We start from the raw sequence: 23,802 nt of genomic DNA, 5'->3' as shown, positions 1-23,802 counted from the left end.
TAATAGATTATTCACAGCCTCCTTTTGCTCTTAGCACACCTGATGTTTTCACATATGACAGTACTTTCATGTCCGTTAACAATAATGAAATATTAGTTGTGTCCGTTTAAATATCTTTTTATAACTATTGGCTCTCACAAACTGATTTTATGCCAACCATTTATACTAAGTTAATTTTGTCTGTTCTTATATTCTACTTTAAAAGTTAAACTGGAGTATGGCTACCTAGATATTGTAATTAATCCCGCAAACCTGAAAGTAATTTTTTCACATGTTGGATAAATCGTCTTAAAAACTTCAAAGAACTAATAAGACCAAAATGCAAATTCTGGCAGAAACCCAGAACAGAAAGCATAGCTCAAAGCTGCCTTTGTCCTGGGAGCATTTGTCCAAACTGGCAAAATTGAACTCTGGTTTTCATACTCCACTGTTAGAATTGAAGCTCCAAAGAGCTGCTTTCGCAGTTTAAGAATGAACCAGAGTAAATCTACCCCATTCACACAGAGCATGACAGACTTTGACAAGTTGAAACTACAGGACATCCCAAGCACACTCATAGTCCAAATTTATATCACCAAGTTTGTCCAAAAAAAAAATCTGACTCTGAATTTATTTAGTTGAAAGTGGTCCTACTCTCGTGGTATTCCTGGTTGCCTACCAGAAGCAAAAATAAATACTTCTGCTCAAAAATCTTCACGTGTAAGAAAAGTAAACACCTCAAAGTAATTAAGCATGTAGGGAAACAAAGTGCAATATAATGTAAAGCCAGTAGATAGCAAGAACAGATCTATCTAGAAAGGCCTCAGACACTAGAATTTATTTTTAAAAAAATTTATAAAATAAACTAGAAGAGAGGGGCACCTGAGTGGCTTTGTCAGATAAGCAGCTAACTCTTGATCTCCACTCAGGTAATGATTTCAGGGTGGTTGTGAGATCAAGCCCCACATCAGGCTCTCTACTTGGACATGGAGCCTGCTTAGAATTCTCTCTTCCTTTTTTCCTCCTCTCTTAAGAAAAGAGAATTGCTTGACAATTTCTATAGGAACTGGAAACGTTAAAGACTTGTTAACCATTTGCAAAGCCAAAATTTAAAAACAGAACTTCTAGAAGTAATAAAATAACTCAGTGTAGAACATCAAACAAATAACTTAATACTCAATAACTCAGTGAGTAATAAATTAACTCAGGAATTATTAAATTGGGTGAGACAGATCGAGTGAAATTATCCATAATGTCATGTACAGACAATATTAAAATACAGAATTAAAATGGTTAAAGACAAAAAAGATAAAATGATGAGAAAATCTAACTTCTTATCAGACTTGCAGAAGGAGAGGAAAGAATGGGAAAGCAAACCCTTACTAAAAGAAATCTAAAGGTGTATTTCAAGCAGAAGGAAAATGATCCTAGATAGAAAGCCTGAGGTGAAAGAAGGAATGAAGAACCAAAAAACTGGTCAACATGTTGGTAAGTCTAAACATATATAAATAGAATACACAGAAAAATTAACATTAGTTGTGTGTAACAGATTTAAATTCCTGAAGCCTTTGTATGGTCTAAGAGAAGGCTATATTTATTCAGTAGTTAAATATGCATTTTCCTAAAAGAATAGAAACTAGGATTTTCAAATCAGCAAAATGAAAAAATATATATAGTTGTGAAATTTTTAAAGGAAAAATCCAAAACCAGTTCTCAACCTTAGCTATATAATACATCCACTTGGGGAATTGTTAAAAATCCTAATGCCTGGACATCATCCTACACCAATTAAATCAGGATATCTGAGTGATTTTAAAGCTCCCAAAGTGATTCTAAGGAATAGGAGAATAGAAACAGAACAGTAGAACAGATGAAAAGTGTAAAGTAAGAAAATAGATATATCAACATATGACAGTAAATCACATCAAAAGTAAATGGTCTAGGGGCAATTGGGTGGCTCAGTCTGTTAAAGCATCCGACTTTTGGTTTCAGCTCAGGTCGTGACCTCGGGGCTTTGAGATTGAGCCCCGTGCATGAGGCCCCGGGCTCAGTGAAGAGTCTGCTTGAGTTTCTCTCTCACTCCCCCCACCCCCATGTTTGCATTGTCTCTCTCAAATAAATAATTTTTTTAAATGACCTAAAATACTCTGGTTAAAAGATTATCAGACTAGATTTAAAAACCCAGTTTATACTGCTATGAGAGACATAATCTAAAGCATAAGACTTTAGAATAAATATTTCTAGAGATAAAGATTTTTTCAAAATGATAGAAGGTATGATGTTATAGGAAAATACAACAATGTTTGTGTGTGCCTAATATTGTAGCTTTAATTTTTTTAAACTGTAACAAAAATTGACAGATAAATCTACAATCATTTTAGGGAGATTTTTCCCATTATTACAGTTTGATAAATTTCAAACTTCTAAGGAAAATTTTGAGTGCTACAGCTAATGCCTTTATATTCATTACCTAAGACTCATTAATAGTTAATATTTTGCTATATTTGTTTCATGTCTATGTTTGTAGATACGTTTATCTTCTTGTTTGTTTCTGAACTCATTTGAGTTACATGCTCAAGTATTTAGGGTTGAAGTATCACCAGAGATCAATGACATTTGCCTACACAGCCACAATACAATTATCATCACTCAGGAATTAACACTGGTATAGTTATGTAAAAGAGTTCATATCCAAGTTTTCCAGTGTTGTAATAATATTTGTAACTATAAATTGGTGGTTTGATCCGAGTACCAAAGATTACATACTATTTTTAATTGAATTATCTCTTAGGTTTCATTAATCTAGAAATTCCCTTGGTATAGGGATTTGTGATAAACATATTTGATAGGCATACTACACAGATGATACTGTGTTCTCAGTAACAGGGCACATGTCCATTTGTCCCATTCTCGGTGATGTTAAATTTTATCATTTGACTAAAGTGGTGTTTACCAGCTTTCTTCACGATAAAGGTTTCTGTATTCTGTGGGGTTATACATGAAGACTGAGTGCATTTCCTATTCCTTAATAATTTCCACCAGTGGCTTTAGCATCCATTAATGATTTTGCCTACATCAAGGTTGTTGTACTGTAGTTGTTAGAAAATGGTAATTTTTCAATATCTTACTAGCTTAAACATTTATAAGTTCTCATTCTTCTCTAAAGAACAACTTCCTTTTTTTACTGTACCAGTCAGTAAAACAACATACTAAGTAAAAGTCAGGATTTCTTATTTTTTGTTCTTAAAATATTTCCTGTTTAAATTATCATAGTCAGAAAGCTATGTGCAGAAGCCACTAATTTTTTTTTTTCTTCCTGTTACTTGATGCATAGCTAGCTAGATTCCTTACTTTCCCTTCTTTTTGTTTTGGTTTTTCTCCCTATGATCTAATTTTATTTTTTGAATAGGTAAAACATTACAGACTTTAAAAGGTCTGAACTACAAAGTAGAGGTACAAAGGAAAGTGTATTTAGATGTCCCATCCCTTCCTTAAAACATGAACCTTGTTTCCAAATCCTCTGAGGTTTTACTAAATCTGGTTTTCTATCCTGAGGGTTTTTTTTTTTTTTTTTGCAAAAATGAAAATAATAATATCCTTTCAAATCAATTTACAGAGATCTTTCTTCCTTAAAAACAAATGGATGACTTTTAACAAGAACTGAGAGCGCAAGCATTAAAAAGCAGTAAGACTATAGAGTATTTGAACATGATTTAAAAACTTGCTCTGATGGCTAAATATAGAAAGTATAGCCCAAAACTGCAAAGAAGTGTTTATTTCAACAATACCTGTATCTTTTATAAAAATGTTTTATAAAAATTTATGGAACAAATAGAAGTCAAAGGAGTATATTCACTATTTTTTTAACTGATATATAGTTGACACACAATTAGTTTCAGATGGACAACATAGTGATTTGACAACTCTATAACCTTAGGCTATGCTTACCACAAGTATGCCTACCATCTGGCACCATACCATGCAATCACAGTACCACTGATTGTATATTCCCTACGCTATACCTTTTATCCCTAGGACTTACTCGTTCCATAACTGGTAGCCTGTATCTCTCACTGCTGCTTCACACATTTTATGGCCCCCTCCTCCTCTGGCAACCATCAGTTTGTTTTCTGTATTTATGGGTCTGTTTTGTTTGTTGATTCATTTGCTCTTTAGATTTCAGGTGTAAATGAAATTTTTCTTTCTCTGACTGACTTATTTCACTTAGCACAATATCATCCAGGTCAATCCATGTTGTCATAATTGGCAAGACTTCAATCTATTTTATGGCTAATACTCTCTCACTTAGAGACAGACACCACATCTTATCCATTCATCTGCCAGTGGACACAGATTGCTTTCATATATTGGCTATTGTAAATAATGCTATGGTAAACATAGGGGTGCATAGTATCTTTTCAAATCCATGTTTTCATTTCCTTTGGGTAAATACTCAGCAGTGAAATTACTGGGTCATATGGTATTTTTAATTTTTTGAATATTTCCATACTGTTTTCCATAGTGGCTACACCAGTTTGCATTCCCATCAGCAGTGCACAAGGGTTCCTTCTTCTCTACATCCTTGCCAACACTTGTCATTTCTTGTCTTTTTGATTCTAGCCATTCTGGCAAATATAAGTTAATTAGCTCACTGTGTTTTGATTTGCATTTCCCAAATTAGTGATGTTGAACATGTTTCATGTATGTGTATGGCTGGCCATCTGTGTGTCATCTTTGGAAAAATGTCTACTCAGGTCCTCTGCCCATTTTTTAATTGGATTATTTGGGTTTTCTTAGTGCTGAGTTATATGCCTGAGGAAACAGAACTGCAAAAATGTTGCTAGGACCCATGTCAAAGAAATTACTACCCATGTTTTCTTTCGGGAATTTTAAAGATTTAAATGTGAGACATGAAATCATAATCAGTTTTGAGTTTTTTGGTGTGTATCATGTAAGAAAGTTGTCCAGTTCTATTATTTTGCACGTAGCTGTCTAGTTTTCCCATTTATTGAAGAGATGGTCTTTTTTCTGTTGTATATTTTTTGCCTTCTTTGTTGTAGATTAATTGACCATTTCAGTTTGCATTGATTTCTGAACTCTTTTCTATTGATCTATGTGTCTGATTTTGTGCCAGTACCATACTATTTTGATTAGTATAGCTTCGTAGTTTATTATGAAATCTGGGATTGTAATACCTTCATTTTTTTTCTTCTTTCTCAAGATTCATCCAGGTCTTTTGTGATTCCATACAAATTTTAATATTATTTGTTCTAGTTCTGTGAAAAATGTATTTTGACAGGGATTACATCGAAGCTATCGATTGCTTAGGACAGTATGGATGTTTTCTTTAGCAGTATTAGCAAAACAGCAGTATTCTTTCATGGGCATGGAATATCTTTCCATTAGTCAGTGTTGTCTTCAGTTTCTTTCAGCAATGTTTTATAATTTCCAGAGTTCAGGTCTTTCTCCTCATTGGTTACGTTTATTAGGTATTTTATACTTATGGGTGTGATGGTAAAAAGGATTATTAATTTCTTTTCTGCTACTTTGTTATTAGTGTATAGAAACACATCCAATTTCTGTGTATTTATTTTGTATCATGAAACTTTACTGAATTCACTTATTCTAGTAGTTTTTATTTATACTCTCATGTCATCTGCAAATGATGAGAGTTTTATACATCTTCCTTACCAATGTAGATGGCTTTTTCTTTTTCTCATGTGATTTCAGTACTTGGGATTTTCATTACTATGTTGAATAAAAGTGATGAGAGTGGACATCCTTGGCCTCCTTCCTGATCTTAAAACTGAAAGCTTTTCCACTATTGAGTATGATGTTAGTTGTGGGATTTTCATATATGGCCTTTATTATATTGAGGTTTTTTTCCTTCTAAACTGACAAAAAGTTTTTATCACAAACAGATGTTGAGCTTTTTCAGGCATTTTTCCTGCATCTCTTAAGATTTTTATCCTTTTTGTTGATGTGTTTTATTATGTTGATTTGCAAATATTGGAGCATCCTTCCATCACTGTGAAATACTTCCCACTTGATTATGGTGACTGGTCCTTTTAATGGATTGTTGGATACAACTGTTTGTCAATACTTTGTTGAGGTGCAAATAAAAAAAATACTTTGTTGAGGATATTTTCATCTATGTTTATCAGGGATGTTGGCATATAGTTTTCCATTGTTGTAGTCTCTGTCTGGTTTTGATATCAGGCTAATGTTGGCTTTGTAGAATCAATTTAGGAATCTTTCTTCCTAGTCAAGTTTTTGGAATAGTTTGAAGGGAACAGGTATTAACTTTTATTTAAATGTTGGTAGAATTCTCATGTGAATCCATCTAGTCCTGAATTATTGTTTGTTGGGAGTTTTTTTTTGAATAGCTGGTTTTTTGGGGGTTTTTTTGTTTTGTAATGAAATCAATGTGTTCAGCTTTCTATGTCTTAATTAGTTTGGGAAGATTGTATATTTCTAGGAATTTATCCATTTTTTTCTAGGTTGTCCAATTTTTGGTATATAATTTTTTATAATATTATCTTAAAATTTCTTGTCACTTCTATCTCATTTCTGATTTTATTTATTTGAATCCTCTTTTCTCCTTGATAAAATTGACAAACCTTTAGCCAGACAAGCCAGAGCTTGTTTCTCTTTTCAAAGAACCACCTCTTGGTTTTATTGATGTTTTCCTTTGTTGGGTCTTTCATTCGTTTGTGTTCCAATCTTTATTATTTCCTTTCTTCTATAAACGTTGACTTTTGTTCTTCTTTACCTAGTTTCTTTAGGTTTAGGTTAGATTAAGATTTTTATTGTTTGTGGTAGACTTTATATGGACCATTGTGGTTTTGTTTCCATTTTTCTCCATGTACCTTTGATTTATCAACTCATTGGCAACTCATTAGCATGTTGTTTAATTTCCACTTGTGTTTTTTCCAGTGTTTTCTTTATGATTGATTTCTAGTTTAATATAGTCATGGTCAGAAAAGATACACTATATGATTTCAACCTTAAATTTGAGATTTGTTTTGTGGCCTACCGTGTGATCAGTCCTGGAGGTTTCCTGTGCACTTAAAAAGAACATGTATTCTGCTTTTGGGATTAAATGTTCTGTGTATATGGGTGTTCTATCCATTGATGTAGGTAGGGTGTTAAAGTCCTTCTGTTGTTATGTTACTCTCAGATACTTGCTTTAGGTGCTCCAGTGTTGAGAGTGCATATTGACAATTACATATCCTCTTGTTGGATTGCCTCTTTATCATTATGTATTGCCCTTGTGTTGCGTTAGTCTCTGTTTGAAGATCTACTTTGTGTGATAAAAGTATTATCACCTGACCTTTATTCCCCCCACCCCCCGCTTCCATTTGATGGAGTATCTTTCATCCTTTCATTTTCAGTCTGTATGTAAGTATGAAATGAGTCTCCTTATCCATTCTGCTGTCCTTCATCTTTCAATTGGTGCATTTAGACCATTTACATTTAAAGTAATTATTGATCGGTGTGTGCTGCTTGTCATTTTTGGTAATATTTTCCTGTATTTTATAGTTCTCTCTTCCTTCTTCTCTTGCTCTCTTTGTGATTGAAGACTTTCTGTAGTATTATGCTTGATTTTCTCTTTAATCTATTATAGGTTTTGGGTTTATGCTTACCATGGGGTTTATATAAAGCATCCTAAGTATATAACAGTCTTGATAGTCACTTAAGTTTGAACACATTTTAAAAGAACTTTTTTACCATCTTCCTCTGTGTTATATATGTTGTCATATTTTACATCTTTTTATTGATAATTTTCTTCTACTTAAGGCCTTTTCTTTTCCACTTGAAGTTCCTTTAACATTTCTTATAAGGCTGGTTTAGTGGTAATAAACTCCTTTAACTTTTGTTTGAGAAACTGTGTCCTTCAATTCTGAATGATAATTTTGCGGGATAGAGTATTCTTGGCAGTAGGTTTTTTCCTTTCAGTTCTTTGAATCTATCATGCTATCTCCTGTCTAGCTTGCAAAGTTTCTGCTGAAAAAAATCAGCTGATTACCTTATGGAGTTTCCCTTGTATATAACTTTTTGCTTCTTTCTTGCTCCTTTTCTCTTTATCTATAGTGTTTAACATTTTAATTACTGTGTCACAGTATGGATTTCCTTTATGTAACTAGCAATGAACCATGATTTAAAAAAAAAAAAATAACATCCATAAGGGGAAAACAATAAAACCATCAAAAAATACAAATCCAACAAAAGATATGGGAGACAATTAAAAAAATAGCTAAGTAGAGGGAGAACTATGCTATGCCCATGGATTAGAAGACTCAGTATGGTAAAGCTGAGAAATCTCCCAAAATGATCTTTACACATAGTGCCATTCTAGTCAAAAATCCCGATGGGGTATAGTATATGAATTTACTACTATACAGCAATGAATGTGAAATAACTGTAGAATCACAGATGACTCTTACAAACAACATTAAATGAAAGAAGAATCACAAAGCAGAGTCTAAAACTGTATTGTTTAGGCATGTCATAGGTCATAGGTAGTAAAACTATAAAAGGAAATGAAGAGAATGATAACCATGAAAATTAGAATAGTGGCTACCATTACACAAAAGGATGAAGAATGTCATCAGGGAGGGTCATGTTTTCAGGGTGTAGGTGATATTTCATTTCTTGACCTGGATGGTAATTACTTTGATGCAAATAAAAAGAGTAAGGAGCTGAACCAAAGAATTTGAAATGGACTTAAGTACATACTGGGAATAAATCCATGATACAGTTATTGGTTATTGTATCATAATGTTGAATTGACTTGAATGATTTAGAATACTCCATCCAGATAGTCTCTTAAAAAGTGCTTCTTGTAAGTTAGATTTTCTATCAGAAATGTGCTAGCCAGTTTACCAGAATCTACTAGTATAAAATTTAATATGAGGCAAATTCTGCTATTACTATGTTCAGGAAAATCATTACTGGATAAATCACAAAAAAAATTCCATCTATAAACATTAATAGCTAACAGTATTTACCATTTTTGAGTACTTGCCATATAGCAGATACTGGTCAAGCATTATAAATGCATTATCTCATTTAATCTTGGAAACAACTCTTAAGTGTGGATATCATAATTGTCCCCATCTTACAAAGGTAAAGGACAGAATCAGGTTTTGATCCTATTCTCTCTGATTTTAGAACTCTTATTCTTAGTCCCTGTAATCTTTACTTGAGGCTAGAGTTATATAGTGTATATAATTATATAGTGTATATAATGTTCTTATTGTTACAGATTTTCATTTATTCTAACTGGTTATGATGTGGGTATTCAAACTTGTATTAATTCAGCAGCGAATATCAGCTAAAAGCCAGGCATTTCTATGGCCCCTGTCTACTGGATCTTGCTCCGTTTAGCAGCTTGGAACCTGTGCCACATAAGTTTTGCTGGCATCTTTCTTCCCTGGAACCTAGTGTATTGTGATACTTCAGGTATCACCAAACTTAATTCAACTTTATAGATTTTTTTTTTTTACATATCCATTACCCAAACTATACATATTAATCTGCTTCCTGAATGACTGCAGTACTGGAAATTACCTCTTGGAGCTGCTCTTTTCACTGGCAGAATTGTTACCTATTCCTTGTAAGAACTGACCTTCATCTGGATGTCATTATCAGAGGTATTGAGTCTTTTTACAAATATAGAGAGTGAAGGCCCTCGAGTTATTTCCTTATACCCTCATAGCTCTTCTTCACATGAGTTCTTAATCAGTTCATATTGGTTTTTTTTTCATATTACACCCTGCCATATACTCTATCAAATGGGTCCTATATCATTTATAATCAGATCTCTAAAATGTTAGGGTATCATGCTCTTCGTAAAAAATGTAACCCCTATTTACTGCGTTCCTTTTCTGAAAAAAATAAACTTTGTTATTTTGATTTATAGTGCCTTTTTCAGGAGATTAACCTTCTGTCTGTAGTTTAACATCTCCCAGTAGATCGAAAGGAAAGTGGTAGTCACAGTATAAGGAAGAGAAGCTGGATAGCTTCTTCTGCCCCTTATACTTCAAAGAGCCAAGATTTTGTTTTTACCCAATTATTCTCCTATATTTTCTTTCCTTTATTTTTACAATTTGTTCTCAAATGTCTTAAAGGAAATTATCTTATTAATGGTAATGGAATATATCTGAAGTTTAATTTTATTATTCCTTTACTGTCTGATCACTAGGACTACAGGCTTGAGCCCAATAAAATCCACTGTTATCCTTGCTGCTATATAGATTGATTATACAATAATAGAAAAAAGAAGATAAAACCAGAAATGACTACTTTTGAATATGAGGAAAATTCTTGGACATAATTTTTCGTAACTTTAAAAATACTATTCTCTTTATGATGTTGTCTTTGTTCCCTTTAAATTACTGGGGCAAATTAAAGTGAAGTCCAAGGACACTGTTAGATTGACTAGTGAAATTTGATTTGTGAATGCATTCTTTTATCTATAAGGACAGTTTCCAAAGTGTGGTCTGGGGATTTGAGACCCTTCCAGGATCTCTGTGGGTGAAAAATTATTTTTAATAACACTAAGATGTCATTTGTCTTTATTTACTGTTTCTTTCATTGAGTGTAGAGTGGAGTTTTCCAAACTACATGGCATATGGTGTTACAACAGCCTGAACACAAAAGCCCTTATGAGAATTCATCTGTCTTCTATTAAGCCAGGCATTAAAGACATTTGAAAAAATGTAAAACAATGCCTCACTTTTTTTTATCTTGCTAATCTAGATTTTTCTTTCTTTTTTTTTTTTTTAAAGATTTTATTTATTTATTCATGAAAGACTCAAGAGAGAGAGAGGCAGAGGCACAGGCAGAGGGAGAAGCAGGCTCCATTCAGGGAGCCTGACACGGGACTCGATCCCGGGTCTCCAGGATCAGGCCCTGGGCTGAAGGCGGCACTAAACCGCTAAGCCACCTGGGCTGCCCTAAATTTTTCCTTTAAAAAGTATAATTTACCTTTTTTAAAAAGCCTGCCGTAGCATGTTAAATGAATTAATGTTTTTTCATTATTCAGTTTTAATTTCAGATATGGTATTATTGGTACTTATAACCCACATGTATGAAAGGTCTTTAGGGGGATCCCTGAGTGGCGCAGCGGTTTGGCGCCTGCCTTTGGCCCAGGGCGCGATCCTGGAGACCCGGGATCGAGTCCCACATCGGGCTCCCGGTGCATGGAGCCTGCTTCTCCCTCTGCCTGTGTCTCTGCCTCTCTCTCTCTCTCTCTCTCTCTCTCTGTGACTATCATAAATAAATAAAAATTTAAAAAAAACATTTAAAAAAAGAAAGGTCTTTAGGGCACTCAGTAATTTTTAAATTTATGAATTATATAATAAATTTGAATTTTTTTCTTATACTCTTTATCCTATAAAAGGCAAACTGAAAATCATCTATTTTTAGGTTGCTACAGACCTCAGGAAAGATCAGATTACTTGATGTTGGCAGCTGCTTTAACCCATTTCTGAAGTTTGAAGAATTTCTAACTGTTGGCATAGACATCGTACCTGCTGTAGAGGTATGCATAGTTCTGTTTAGTTTGAAACTTAAAGATATTAATAAAGGAAAAGCATTGTCTTTACAATCCTGAAAAAACAAGTGTTCTTGTTTTCTAAGAACAAGTTGGTAAAAAGTTTCTGTTCAAAAGCAAATGTATGTTCCTTGAAAATTTTGGTCATTTACTTGACAAGTATGGTACTGGTCAAAATAATACTGGTTTTATTTATTTTGTTCCCTGTTTATCCATTGTTGTAATCAAGAGACTTTAGTAGATTGCAAAGATTTCCAGATAGCTGTAAGGTTTGGGCTTTTTGTTTGAGGTATCCTTTTCTGAAGTGTACTATGATGTAGAGCCATTATGGAATGTCAAGAGCAAGGGCTTTTGAGACAGTTAAAACCTTATTAAATCCCAGTTATTTGTACTTAAAATAGTTCCTCTGCTTTTAAATTTTTTTCTTAAAGCAGTAGGCACCAAAAATTTTTACAAATTGCATTTTTAATGTTAGAATATGTGTAACAGTATAAATTTTTCACTCTCCTGCTATAGTCCTAGCATCTAGAAGAGTGCCTAGCACATGAAGTACTCATTAAATACATCTTGAATAAAAGAATAGAATCTTACTTTCATCCTGAGGTTGCATCTCTGAGCCTGTTCTCTTATCTGTGTGATGGGGTTAGTAATGACCATTAATGTCTAGTTAAGTATTTAAAACACCTAGCAGAGTACCTATTACATAGTGAGTACTAAAGAAATGTTTGCCATTATTACTAAAAAAATTCCTTCATGGAGATTCAACTTTCATATGAATCTTTTGAATTTTGATTTAAAAAATGCTAACAACCTATTATATTATCTCTACTTCTGAAAAAGTGGACAAATGTTTGCTTTATGTTAAAACATCTGTTCTTAGCTTATCACTGCAAAGAATTCCTGTACCATCAGGACCTATACTTTTAAAATGCATTTCGCTTTAGTACATGGATTTTCTTCTTTCCTCAAGACACATTAGAGAGGTCCTTTAGGGACTGCTGAAACATGACAACTATTTGCTCTAAACTTTGGGCTCAAATAAATGTTAAATTTGTTTATATAGAGAACCGTAACTTTAAACTTTAAACTCTTAAATATAGCAGTTCTTTTGCCTTCCAAATGATTTAAGTTCAGGAGTAGAATCAGACTTCTACAGTTTCAGAATACTGTAACTGATTTTAAAACAAAGAGACTTTTACTTCCAGCCAAGATGGAGTAACAAAAACCAGTTTGCTCTTTCCCCTACCTAAAACCACAAAGTGTGGACAAAATGTAAATAATTTACAAAACATGGGATATCAGGTAGTAAAGGACAGTGATCACTGAAAACAAATGAGTTGAGCCCTACTCTTGCACCAGCATTTGGGCGTTAGACAACTTCTAGTACATGACACAGAAAGAGAGAATACCAGGCAAAGCCCAGCGGCTTCCCTGAGTTGTGGAGACAAAGCTTAGAGTCCTGAAGGGCACAAGGCAGCTAGGATTCTGAGAACAGAATACTGATTATATGAGAGCTGCACAGAGGGAAAACTTCAGAGTTCTGAAGGTGAAGAGTCCTCCTTGTGTACTCAACTGAATACTGAACAGTACATGACATGTGTGAGAAAGCTACATGTGACTCAAACTACACTCAAAAGGATTCAGGGTTATATATGGTACCTGTTCCCATCAACCATACTGGAAACCTAAAACTAATCACAGTCCGTTAAGTAGAGTATACATGAGTCTTATCTAAGTACTGGAAAATAATTAGCCTTAGACTGAATAGTGGTCCAGTCCCACCTAATAAATCTTAGAAGACCCAAAAAGATCAAAGTGTCTCAGGTAATATAACTACATCCCAGAACAAAGCTCAAGAATATTCATAGCAATACAATGCCATCCAGCACCCAATAGGGTAAAAATCCACCATATTGGACATCCAATAAAAAAATAACTGGCCATAATCAACAAAAATTAACCCTGAACTGACATAGATGTTAAAATTAGGAAACAAGGACATTAATATAGGCACAGTATGACAATATTGTTTAAGTACAAAAAGTTTATAGAGATACAGAACATAAGAAAAGTTAAATTGAAGACGTGACAATAGAAACTACTCAAAACTAAACACCAGAAGAATTTGAGTTGGAAGAACATCAGTGAGCAATGAGATAATATCAAGTGGCCGGGGCGCCTGGGTGGCTCAGTCATTTAAGTTTCTGCCTTTGGTCCTCGGATCAAGTCCCATGTTCCTCTTCTCCCTCTGCCCCTGCTACCCTACTCCCCCACTCGTTCTTGTTCTGTCTCTCTCAAATAATAATAATATCAAGTGGCCAAATACAAGCATAATTGGAGTCTCTCCCACAAGGCAAAGAGATTTAAGAAATAATGGCCTAAAATTTTCCAATTTGATCAAAGCTATCTATAAGTCCACAAATCCAAGAAGCTTAACAAATCCATAAACACAAGAAACAAAATTACACCAAGGGACATGGTAATCATCATTTACCCTCAACACACACACACACAAAAATCAAAACAATGATAAAGGGAAAGTCTTAAAAGCAGACAGATATTTTTTAAAAAAGGTAAATACTAAAAGATAATTTGTCACCAGGAATTCCATACACAGCAAAATTGTCTTTCAAAAATAAAGGCAAAGATTTTTTTTTTCCAGACATTCAAAAGCTTCAAGGATTTAACATCAGCCAATTTACCTTACAAGAAATGTTAAGGAAGAAATACTTCAACCAGGTGGAAATACAGATCTACACAAAATGATGAAGAATACAGGAAGTGAGAACTATGTAGTTGTAAAAAAATGTAATTTTTTTTTTTTTATTAACCGGCCATTATTATGGGTTGAATTCTGTCCTGTTCCTCCTTGCAAAGATATGTTGGAGTCCTAACCTCCAGTATGTTAATTTATTGGAGATAGGGTCTTTACAGAGATAATTACGTTAAAATAAGGTCATTAGGGTGGGACCTAACTCAGTTTGATTGTAGTATTCTTATAAAAAGGAGAAATTCTGGCTTAGAAACCTAACACACAGAATGTCATGTGAAAGCAGAGGGGTGGTGGTTCTACAAATAAAGAATATTAAGATTGCCAACAAACAACCAGTAACTAGAAGAAAGGCATGAACAGATTTTTTTGTTCCCTCAGAACAAACAATTCTGCAGACACCTTGATCTCAGACTTCTATACTCCAGAACTGTGACAAAGTACATTTCTGTTGAAGCCACTCGATTTGCAGTATTCTGTTATAGCAGTCTTAGCAAACTAATATATCCATTTAAATAAGAATGATATGGAGTGTCATTTATATGTTAAAAAAAAAAAGACAATGAGAGAAGTGGAAATATATACTATTTTAAGGGTTTTATATATGAAGTGGTAAAATATTTGAAGGTAGATTATCAGTTAAAGATATACACATTAAAGCAACTACTGAAATAAAGAAGGCTAATAAGGGGGCAGTAAGATAAAACTCATAAAATCATTGAATACAAAAGATGGGAGAAAGAGGACAAAAGTTATAATGAAGAGATGAGACAAAATAGGAGTATAGATTTAAACCTAAGTGTTTAAATCAATAATTACATTAAATAGGCTGCACTCTTCATCTCCTGGCTACAGAGGCCAAGAGGCATGTGTTCCTTGTTCTGTGGCACTGTAATATTGTCACCCAGAAAGGAGCTTATATCCCATCTGGCACCTCGGTTTTTGCAACTGCTGCCAGAATACATCACTGCATTGCCTGGCTCTGGTGGCTAGTAAGGCTTACACTTATGGGTCCCACAGAACTGTAATCAATGAGGAAACTTCCTTAACAGCTATGCCCCCTAGGCCACAGCAAGAGGCATCAGACCTAGGAGCTCAGTCTTCCTGTGAAGGAAGATTATTAACTAATCATTGTGACGGCAGACTGCTAACTAAATACATATCTTGGGGCTGACTATAATTCTTTCCAGAGAATTCTTTTGTAGGAGAGGATCCTATCTTTGAGCTCACTCTGCTATGCTCTCAAGTGCCAGTGTCTCCTGGAGGGGAGCTATACATGCATCTGATGCCCCAGTTTTTGCAGCTGCCTTCCAGGGAACAGCATTTGATCACCTGGCTCTTGTGGCTGGGGTAAGGGTAGGTAGAGGACTGGCATTCCTGGGACCCATGGGACTGTGGCACTTGGAAAGGTGGTTCTTGACAGACTAGTAGGCTACCACCCCCAGGGCACTGCACAGAAAGCAGAATGAGGCACCACTCCCCAGTCTTTCTGTGAAGGAGGCCTCTTTGCTCAGTCTGGGCTTTGGCCTGAGGGAGGGACCTCTTTCAGATCTGTCACCCAGAGAAGACCTGTTACACTCATCTGGAGCCCTGATCTCTTTGCCACACAGGGGATACCTCCAGATTGCCTAGTTCTAATGGCCAGCAGGGGCTTACATGTGTGGTTTCACAGGACTACATATATTTGCATACTTTTAAAAACTGATGCCTGAAGGTCTGGCTTCTAGTCAGCCTAAATCTAGGTGCTGAAATCATCTCCCCCTCCAGGACAATGACAGGTCATGGCATATCCTCAGCTACTGGAAGCTATTAAAAATGTAATAGGCTGCTTAGACAAGCATAAAAGTTTGAAAGACACCCAAGCACTGAGACAGAGTTGAATAACAAGTTTCGTCTTCTACACAAGGCCACTCCTTCAAGACTGGAAGAGGCTGTGGTGTCATCTGCAATATAGAAACCGATACGGAGAGTCAGGTAAAATGAAAAGAGGAATATGTTCCAAATGGGGGAAAAAAAGATAAAACTTGGGGAAAAAATTAATGAAATAGAGAAGTAATTTACTTATTAAAGAATTCAAAGATCTTGCTCACCAAACTGGAAAGAAGAATGGATTAACACAGAACTTCAACAAAGAGATGGAACATATGAGAAAGATACCAAGTAGAAGTCACTGAGATGAAGAATAGAATAACTGAAAAATACAGTAGAGGCATTCAGCATGAGACTAGAAGCAGAAGCATCAGTCAGCTTGAAGACAAGGCATGGAACTCAAACAGAACAGCAAAAATGAAAAATCAAAAGAATAGCAGCAAGAGGAAAACAACTTACTACATACAAATGACCTCACATAGATGTATAAGCAGATTTTTTGGCAGAAACTTTGCAGGCCAGAAGAATTGGCATTTTATGTTCAAAAGGCTGAAAGAAAAAAAAATACTGCCATCCAAGAATACCCTACCTGACAAAGTTTTTCACAAGTGGAAGATGACACAAAGAAATGGAAAGACATTCTATGCTCATGGATTGGAAAACAAATATAATTAAAATTATATACTATACTGTACTATATCCAAAGCAATCTACAGATTGAATATAATCCCTGTCAAAATACCAATTTTTACAGAACTAAAACAGTCCTAAAATTTGTGCGCAACCACAAAAGACCCTGAATAGCCGAAGCATTCTTGAAAAATAAAACTAGAGGTATCACAATTCCAGATTTCAAAGTTATAATACAAAGCTGTGGTAATCAGAGTACTGGCATAAATACAGACACATGTATCAACAGAATAGAAAACCTAGAAATAAACCCATGATTATATGGTCAATTAATCTTTGACAAAGAATAAATGTACAATGGGAAAAAGGCAGCTTCCTCAACAAATGGTATTAGGAAAACTGGACAGCTACATGCAAAAGAATGAAACTAGACCATCCTGTCACACCATGCACAAAAATAAACTCAAAATAGATGAAAGACCTAAATGTGAGACCTGAAACCATAAAAACCCTAGCAAAGAACGCAAGCATTCATTTCTTTAAAATTTTTCTAGGTAGGTCTCCTAAGGCAAGGAGAAGTAAAGCAAAAAATAAACTGTTGAGACTACGTCAAAATAAAGAGTTTCTACACAGCAAAAGAAATGATCAACAAAACAAAAAGACAACCTACTGAATGGGAGAAGGTATTTGCAACTGATATCTGTTAAAGGGTTAGTATCCAAAATATATAAAGAACTTATACAACTCAACACCAAAACCACAAATAATCTTGTTTAAAAATGGGCAGAAGACATGAATAGACCTTTCTCCAAAAAAGACGTATCGATAGCCAACAGACATGAAAAGATGATCAACATCACTCATCATCAGGAGAATGCAAATTAAAACTACAATGGGATATCATCTCACACCTGTCAGAATGGCTAAAATCAAAAACAAAAGAAACAAGGGTTGGCAAGAATGTGGATGGAGTGAAAGGAACCCTCATGCAGATGGGAATGCAGACTGGTACAGTCACCATGAAAGAATGGATGTTCCTCAAAAAAATTAAAAATAGGGGATCCCTGGGTGGCTCAGTGGTTTAGCGCCTGCCTTTGGCCCAGGGCGTGATCCTGGAGTCCCAGGATCGAGTCCCACGTCGGGCTCCCGGCATGGAACCTGCTTCTCCCTCCTCCTATGTCTCTGTCTCTCTCTCTCTCTCTGTCTGTCTCTCTATCATGAATAAATAAATAAAATAAAGCTTTAAAAAAAGTTTTTAAAAAAGTTAAAAATAGAACTGTCCTACAATACAGCATTCACACTAACTGGGTTGTTACGCAAAAAAATACACAACCACTAATTCACGCAGATGTATACACTCTTACGTTTATAGCAGAATTATTTACAATAGTCAAACTGTGAAAGCAGCTAAAATGTCTATCAATAGATGAATAAGTGAGATATATATATATGTATATTCCTCTGTTAAAGATTAGTTAACCATATAATTGTGGGTTTATTTCTAGACTCTCTATTCTATCCATATAAGTGAAATATGTGAACGTATTATTCATTGTGTGTGTGTATACACAAACACACACACATAATGAATTATTACTTAAGGTGTGCCTGGGTAGCGCAGTTGGTTAAGCCTCAGCTCAGGTCTTGAGTTCAAGCCCCATGTTGAGCTCCACACTGGGCATGGAGCTTACTTAAGAGAGAGAGAAAGAAATCTTATTCAGCCATAAAAAGGAACTCAAATCTTTCCATCTGTAGCAACATGGATGAAGCTAAAGAGTATATATATATATATGTTTTAAAGATTGTTTATTTGAAGCTAGAGAGTATAGTGCAAAGTAAAATAGGTTAGTCAGAGAAAGACAAATAGTGTATCATCTCATACTGGAATGTAAACAAAACAAATGAGCAAAGAGGGGAAAAAGAGGGAGACAAACCAAGAAACAGACTCTTGACTATAGAGAACAAACTGATAATTATCAGAGGAGAGATTGCTGGATGGATACAAGAGATAACAGGGATTAAAGAGTATACTTATCATGGCAAGAAATCATTTCGGGCATTATTGAGGAAATTTGGTTATGTGTTGCTTATCTAAAATCAACAGTAAATTTCTTAGGTGTGATTTTAAAAGAGAGAATTTCCAGACAAGCAAAAGCTAAAGGAATTCATCACCACTTAACTGATCTTAGGAGACATTTTAAAAGAACTTACTTAAGCTGAAAATAAAAGGGCACTAATTAGTATTAAGAAAAAATACAAAAGAATAAATCTCACTGGAAAGGTAAATAGAGTGGATTAACCACCTATAAAGTAAGTATGAAGATTTAAAGACAAAAGTAGTAAAAATAAGTGTAATTATAATGGTTAAAGGGCACACAAGATTAAGAGAAAATGTCACATGAAAAACGTAAAACATCATGGGTAATAAGCTTTACAATGTGAACAACTTAAAATAGTGTTAGAGACCTGAGTTGTTACATGTAAGCCTCAGAGTGACCACAAAGCAAAAATTTATACTAACTACACAAAATATAAAGAGAAAGGGATATAAGCATACCACTAAGAAAGTCATCAAACCACAAAGAAAGAGAACAAGAGAAAACAAAGTGTAACTACAGAAAGAGCCAGAAAATAATTATCACAATGGAAATAAGCACATACCTGCCAATAATTACTTTAAATATATAATTGCATTAATTTCTCCAAGAAAATGACAGATTGAATGGATAAAAGAAACAAGACCCCTCTATAGGCTACCTGTAAGACTCACTTTAGATGTAAGGGGATAAATGCAGCTGAAAAATGAAGAGTTGGGAAAAGATATTCTATGTAAATGGAATCCAAAGGAAAGCTGGAGTAGATATACTTTTATCAGACAAAACAGACTCTATTTTTTGTTTAAAGATTTTGTTTATTCATGTGAGACACAGAGAGAGGCAAAGACACAGACAGAAGGCAGAGAAGCAGGCTCTATGCAAGGAGCCTGACATGAGACTCTATCCCAGGACTCTGGGATCGTGTCCTGAGCCGAAGACAGACGCTCAACCACTGAGTCATCCAGGCGTCCCACAAAACAGACTTAAAACAAAGATTTTAATAAGGGATGATAAATGGGCCAATCCAATGAGAAAAATACAGCATTTGTAAATATGCATTCAACATAAGAGCATCTGTATATATATAAAGCAAATATATATTTAGATCAAAAGGAAGAAATAAATAGCAATACAATAGTAATGGGGACTTTAGTATCCCCACTTATATCAACTAATAGCCCAATGGCCTTAAATGACACTTTAGACCAGACAGACTTAATAGATACTTGCAGAACACTTCATCCAAAACAACAGAATGCACCTTTTTATCAAGTGAAAAAGCAGCATTTTCCAAGACAAATCCTTTGTCTGAGAAATATTTATATTTAAGAATATTAAAGTCATATCAACCAGCTTTTACCAATCACAGTGGTATGAAAGGAGATATTCATTACAAAAAAAACTAGAAAATTTATACATCTGTGGAGATGAAACAAGCTATCAAACAACCAGTGGCTCAAAGAAGTAGTCAAAAGAGAAATCAAAAAATAATTTGAGACAAATGAAAATAGAAATGGAACACACCAAAATTTACAGGTTGCAGGAAAACCAATTCTATGAGAGAAGTTCATAGCCAGAAATGCCTACATCAAGAAACAAAAAAAGTTTCAAACAACCTAACTGTATACCTCAAGGACCTAAGTTCAAAAAAATATCCAAAGATAGAAGGAAGGAAATAACAAAGATCAGAGCAGACATAAATGAAATAGAGAATAGAAAGAAAAATAGAAAAGATTAATGAAACTAAAAGCTGGTTTTTTAGAAAAGATACACAAAATTGACAAACCTTTAGCTATACTCACCAAGAAAAGGATTCAAATAAATAAAATCCAGTATGAAACAGGAGATGTTACAACTGATACCACAGAAATACAAAGGATCATAAGAGACTACAATAAATAATTATATGCTAACAAATTGAACAACCTAGAAGAAATTAATAAATTGCTAGAAACATACAACCTACTAAGACTGAATTAAGATAAAAAAGGCACCTAAGTTGCTCAAATCAGTTAAGAGTGTACCTTTGGCTCAGGTCATGATCCCAGAGTCCTGGGATTAAGCCGCACGTTGGGCTCCCTGTTCTACAGGATGCCTACTTCTCCATGTCCCTCTGCCTGGCGCTTCCCCTGCTTGTGCTCTCTCGCTTGCTCGTTCTTTGTCAAATATATAAATAAAATCTTAAAAAAAAAAAAAAAGAAAAAAAATGATAAAATAGAAAATCTGAACAGACTCGTTAGTAGTAAGTGGATTAAATAAGTAATCCAAACCCTTCCAACATGAAAGACCTAAATGTAAGACAGGAATCCATCAAAATCCTAGAGAACACAGGCAGCAACCTCTTTGACTTCAGCCACAGCAACTTCTCGCTAGGCACATCTTCAAAGGCAAGGGAAACAAAAGCAAAAATGAACTATTTAAACTTGATCAAGATAAAAAGCTTTTGCACACCAAAGGAAACATTCACCAGAACTAGAAGACAACCTACAGAATGGGAGAAGATATTTGCAAATCTCTTAATCAGATAAAGGGCTAGTATCCAGAATCTGTAAAGAATTTATCAAATTCAAAACCCAAAAAAAACAAATAATCCAGTCAGGAAATGAGCAGAAAACGTAAACAGAAATTTCTCCAAAGACATAAAATGGCCAACAGACACATGAAAAGAATGTTCAACATCATTCATCACCCAGGAAATAGAAATCAAAACCACAGGGAGATAACCACCTCACACCAGTCAGAGTGGCTAAAATTAAGAAATCAGGAAACAACAGATGTTGGCAATGTTGCCAAGAAAGGGGAACCCCTCTTACACTGTTGGTGGGAATGCAAACTGGTGCAGCCACTCTGGAAAACAGTATGAAGGTTCCTCAAAAAGTTAAAAATAGAGCTACTCTAGGACCCAGCAATTGCTCTATTAGATATTTACCCAAAGGATACAAACATAGTGATTTGAAGGGGCACATGCACCCCAAAGTTTATAGCAGCAATGTCTACACTAGACATTATGGGAACTGTGGAAAGATCACAGGTGTCCATCAACAGATAAATGGGTAAAGAAGATACAGTGTACATATGTAATGGATTACCACCTAGCCATCAAAAAGAATGAAATCTTGCCATTTACAATAATGTGGATGGAACTAGAAGGTGTTATGCTAAGCAAAATAAGTCAGAGAAAGACAAGTATATGATTTGACTCACATGTGAAACTTAAGAAACAAAACAGATGACAATGAGGTAAGAGAATAAAAAATAAAATAAGATGAAATCAGAGAGGGAGACAAACCCTAACAGACTCTAAACTATGGGAAATAAACTTAGGGTTGCTGGAGGGGAGCTGGGTTTGAGGATGAGGTAACTGAATGTGGGCATTAGGATGACACTTGATCTAAAGAGCACTGGATATTCTGTGCAACTTATGAATCACTAAACTCTACCTCTGAAACTAATAACTGGTAGTTTTGTTTTGTTTTGTTTTTTGGTTTTTTTTTGTTTTGTTTTTGTTTTTGTTTTTTTTTTTGAGCAGAGAACATGCTTTATTGAGGAGTAGGTATAGAACAGCACATTCTACCACATGTGGGGAAGGGTTAGCTTCGGTAAAAGACCTTTACCCCTTAAGAAAACCCCCAGTGAAGTTGCTTTTGGATAAACTTTAACAGTGACACTGAAACTGGCAGGGAGCTGCCACTGAACATGCTTAAAATTAGCTTCCCCCAACCCACAGTGAGTATAAGTAGCGTACAGAGATGACAAGAGAAAGGCACAAATGACCAGAGTCGGGATTGTGGGAAGGGCTCCACACGAAGACAGCAGTGTTGGAGGACACCAAGTTGGGAAGGGTGGCATGTCATACATCAAAAGCTGCCCCAAGATAGCAGGTTATAATGGGCTGGAGAGAAATTGGAGCATTTCTTCCTTTGCTTGAAACCAAAAATAGAGCAGAGAACAGGGGGAATGGTGGCAAATCCCAAAAAGGAAATGGAGGAGGAGTTCTTGGAAGGGCAAGAGCACTTCAGTTCAAGAGGGAGGGCGAGGCACTGTCAGAGAAGCAAACACTGGGAGGGGGTGGCACTCTGCCTTGCTGAGTCATGGTCTTAGAGGAGATCTGGAAGTCATGTGCACTCATTTCCTACTTCTCCAAGGAGGTTTAGGCAAAAAAAAAAAAAAAAAAAAAAATCAATGCAAAAATACAGGTGTGCCAGATGAGACCGGCAGGTACGGTGGGGGGTGGGGGGTAGGTTTCTGCAGTCTGATGAACTGGTTAGCATGCAGCATGAAAGGGAGAACCGGACACTGTTTAGCCCCTTCCAATGTAAAAAGGAGCAAGGGCTTACGAGAGAGGAAAACATTTAGGGCTGGGCACTTTCTGGTGAGGCAATGAGGACTGGTTTCCTTCCACTGACACACGATGCCCACAGGTGAACTCAAATCAAATTACAGAATCACCACCTGTCAAGTCTCTCCATTTCATTCTGATTAAGTTATGTGCAGTTACCAAGACGAGTCCCTGGGAGAGTTTTAAAAAATATTGGTCTCTTGTCAGCTTGACACGGATCAAAAACCGGCCTTTCAATAAAAATGGCAGAAAAAATTTCAAGTGAGATAAAATCCAAAGGGAATGGACCCCTCCTAGTACACACACTCAGAAATGTTACCTCTTCCCTGCTCTTCCAAAAAAACCGCATGTAAGGAGTAATTGGAAAGGTCCTGGTGGTGGCAACCATGGTTTGAAGTCTGGTATCCGGGCAGCAAGAAGCACTAGTACAAAGTTTAGAAGACACAACACAACCTCATGGGGCTAGAGGACATGAGGAGAACCAGTGACTGGACAGGTACAGTACCAAACAGAACACCTTGGGTCAGTGCTACGAGGGATCTGCACTCAAGTCTAAACA

General features: G+C 35.4%; 1 protein-coding gene across 3 annotated transcripts in view; it reads left to right on the top strand.

Moving 5' to 3' along the window:
- Positions 1-23,802, top strand: part of BMT2 (base methyltransferase of 25S rRNA 2 homolog) — a 92,883-nt gene that overhangs the window by 61,464 nt on the left and 7,617 nt on the right. For all 3 annotated transcript variants that reach the window (XM_025464685.3, XM_049093435.1, XM_025464687.3), the window contains one exon: positions 11,413-11,527. In XM_025464685.3, coding sequence (XP_025320470.1) covers positions 11,413-11,527 — 115 coding nt within the window. The remainder of the gene's footprint in view (positions 1-11,412; positions 11,528-23,802) is intronic.

Source organism: Canis lupus, chromosome 14 (genome assembly GCF_003254725.2).
Source record: "Canis lupus dingo isolate Sandy chromosome 14, ASM325472v2, whole genome shotgun sequence".
Classification (NCBI taxonomy): Eukaryota; Metazoa; Chordata; class Mammalia; order Carnivora; family Canidae; genus Canis; species Canis lupus.
The sequence above is the reverse complement of the archived record's forward strand: the minus strand, read 5'-3'. Positions and strand labels throughout refer to the sequence as shown.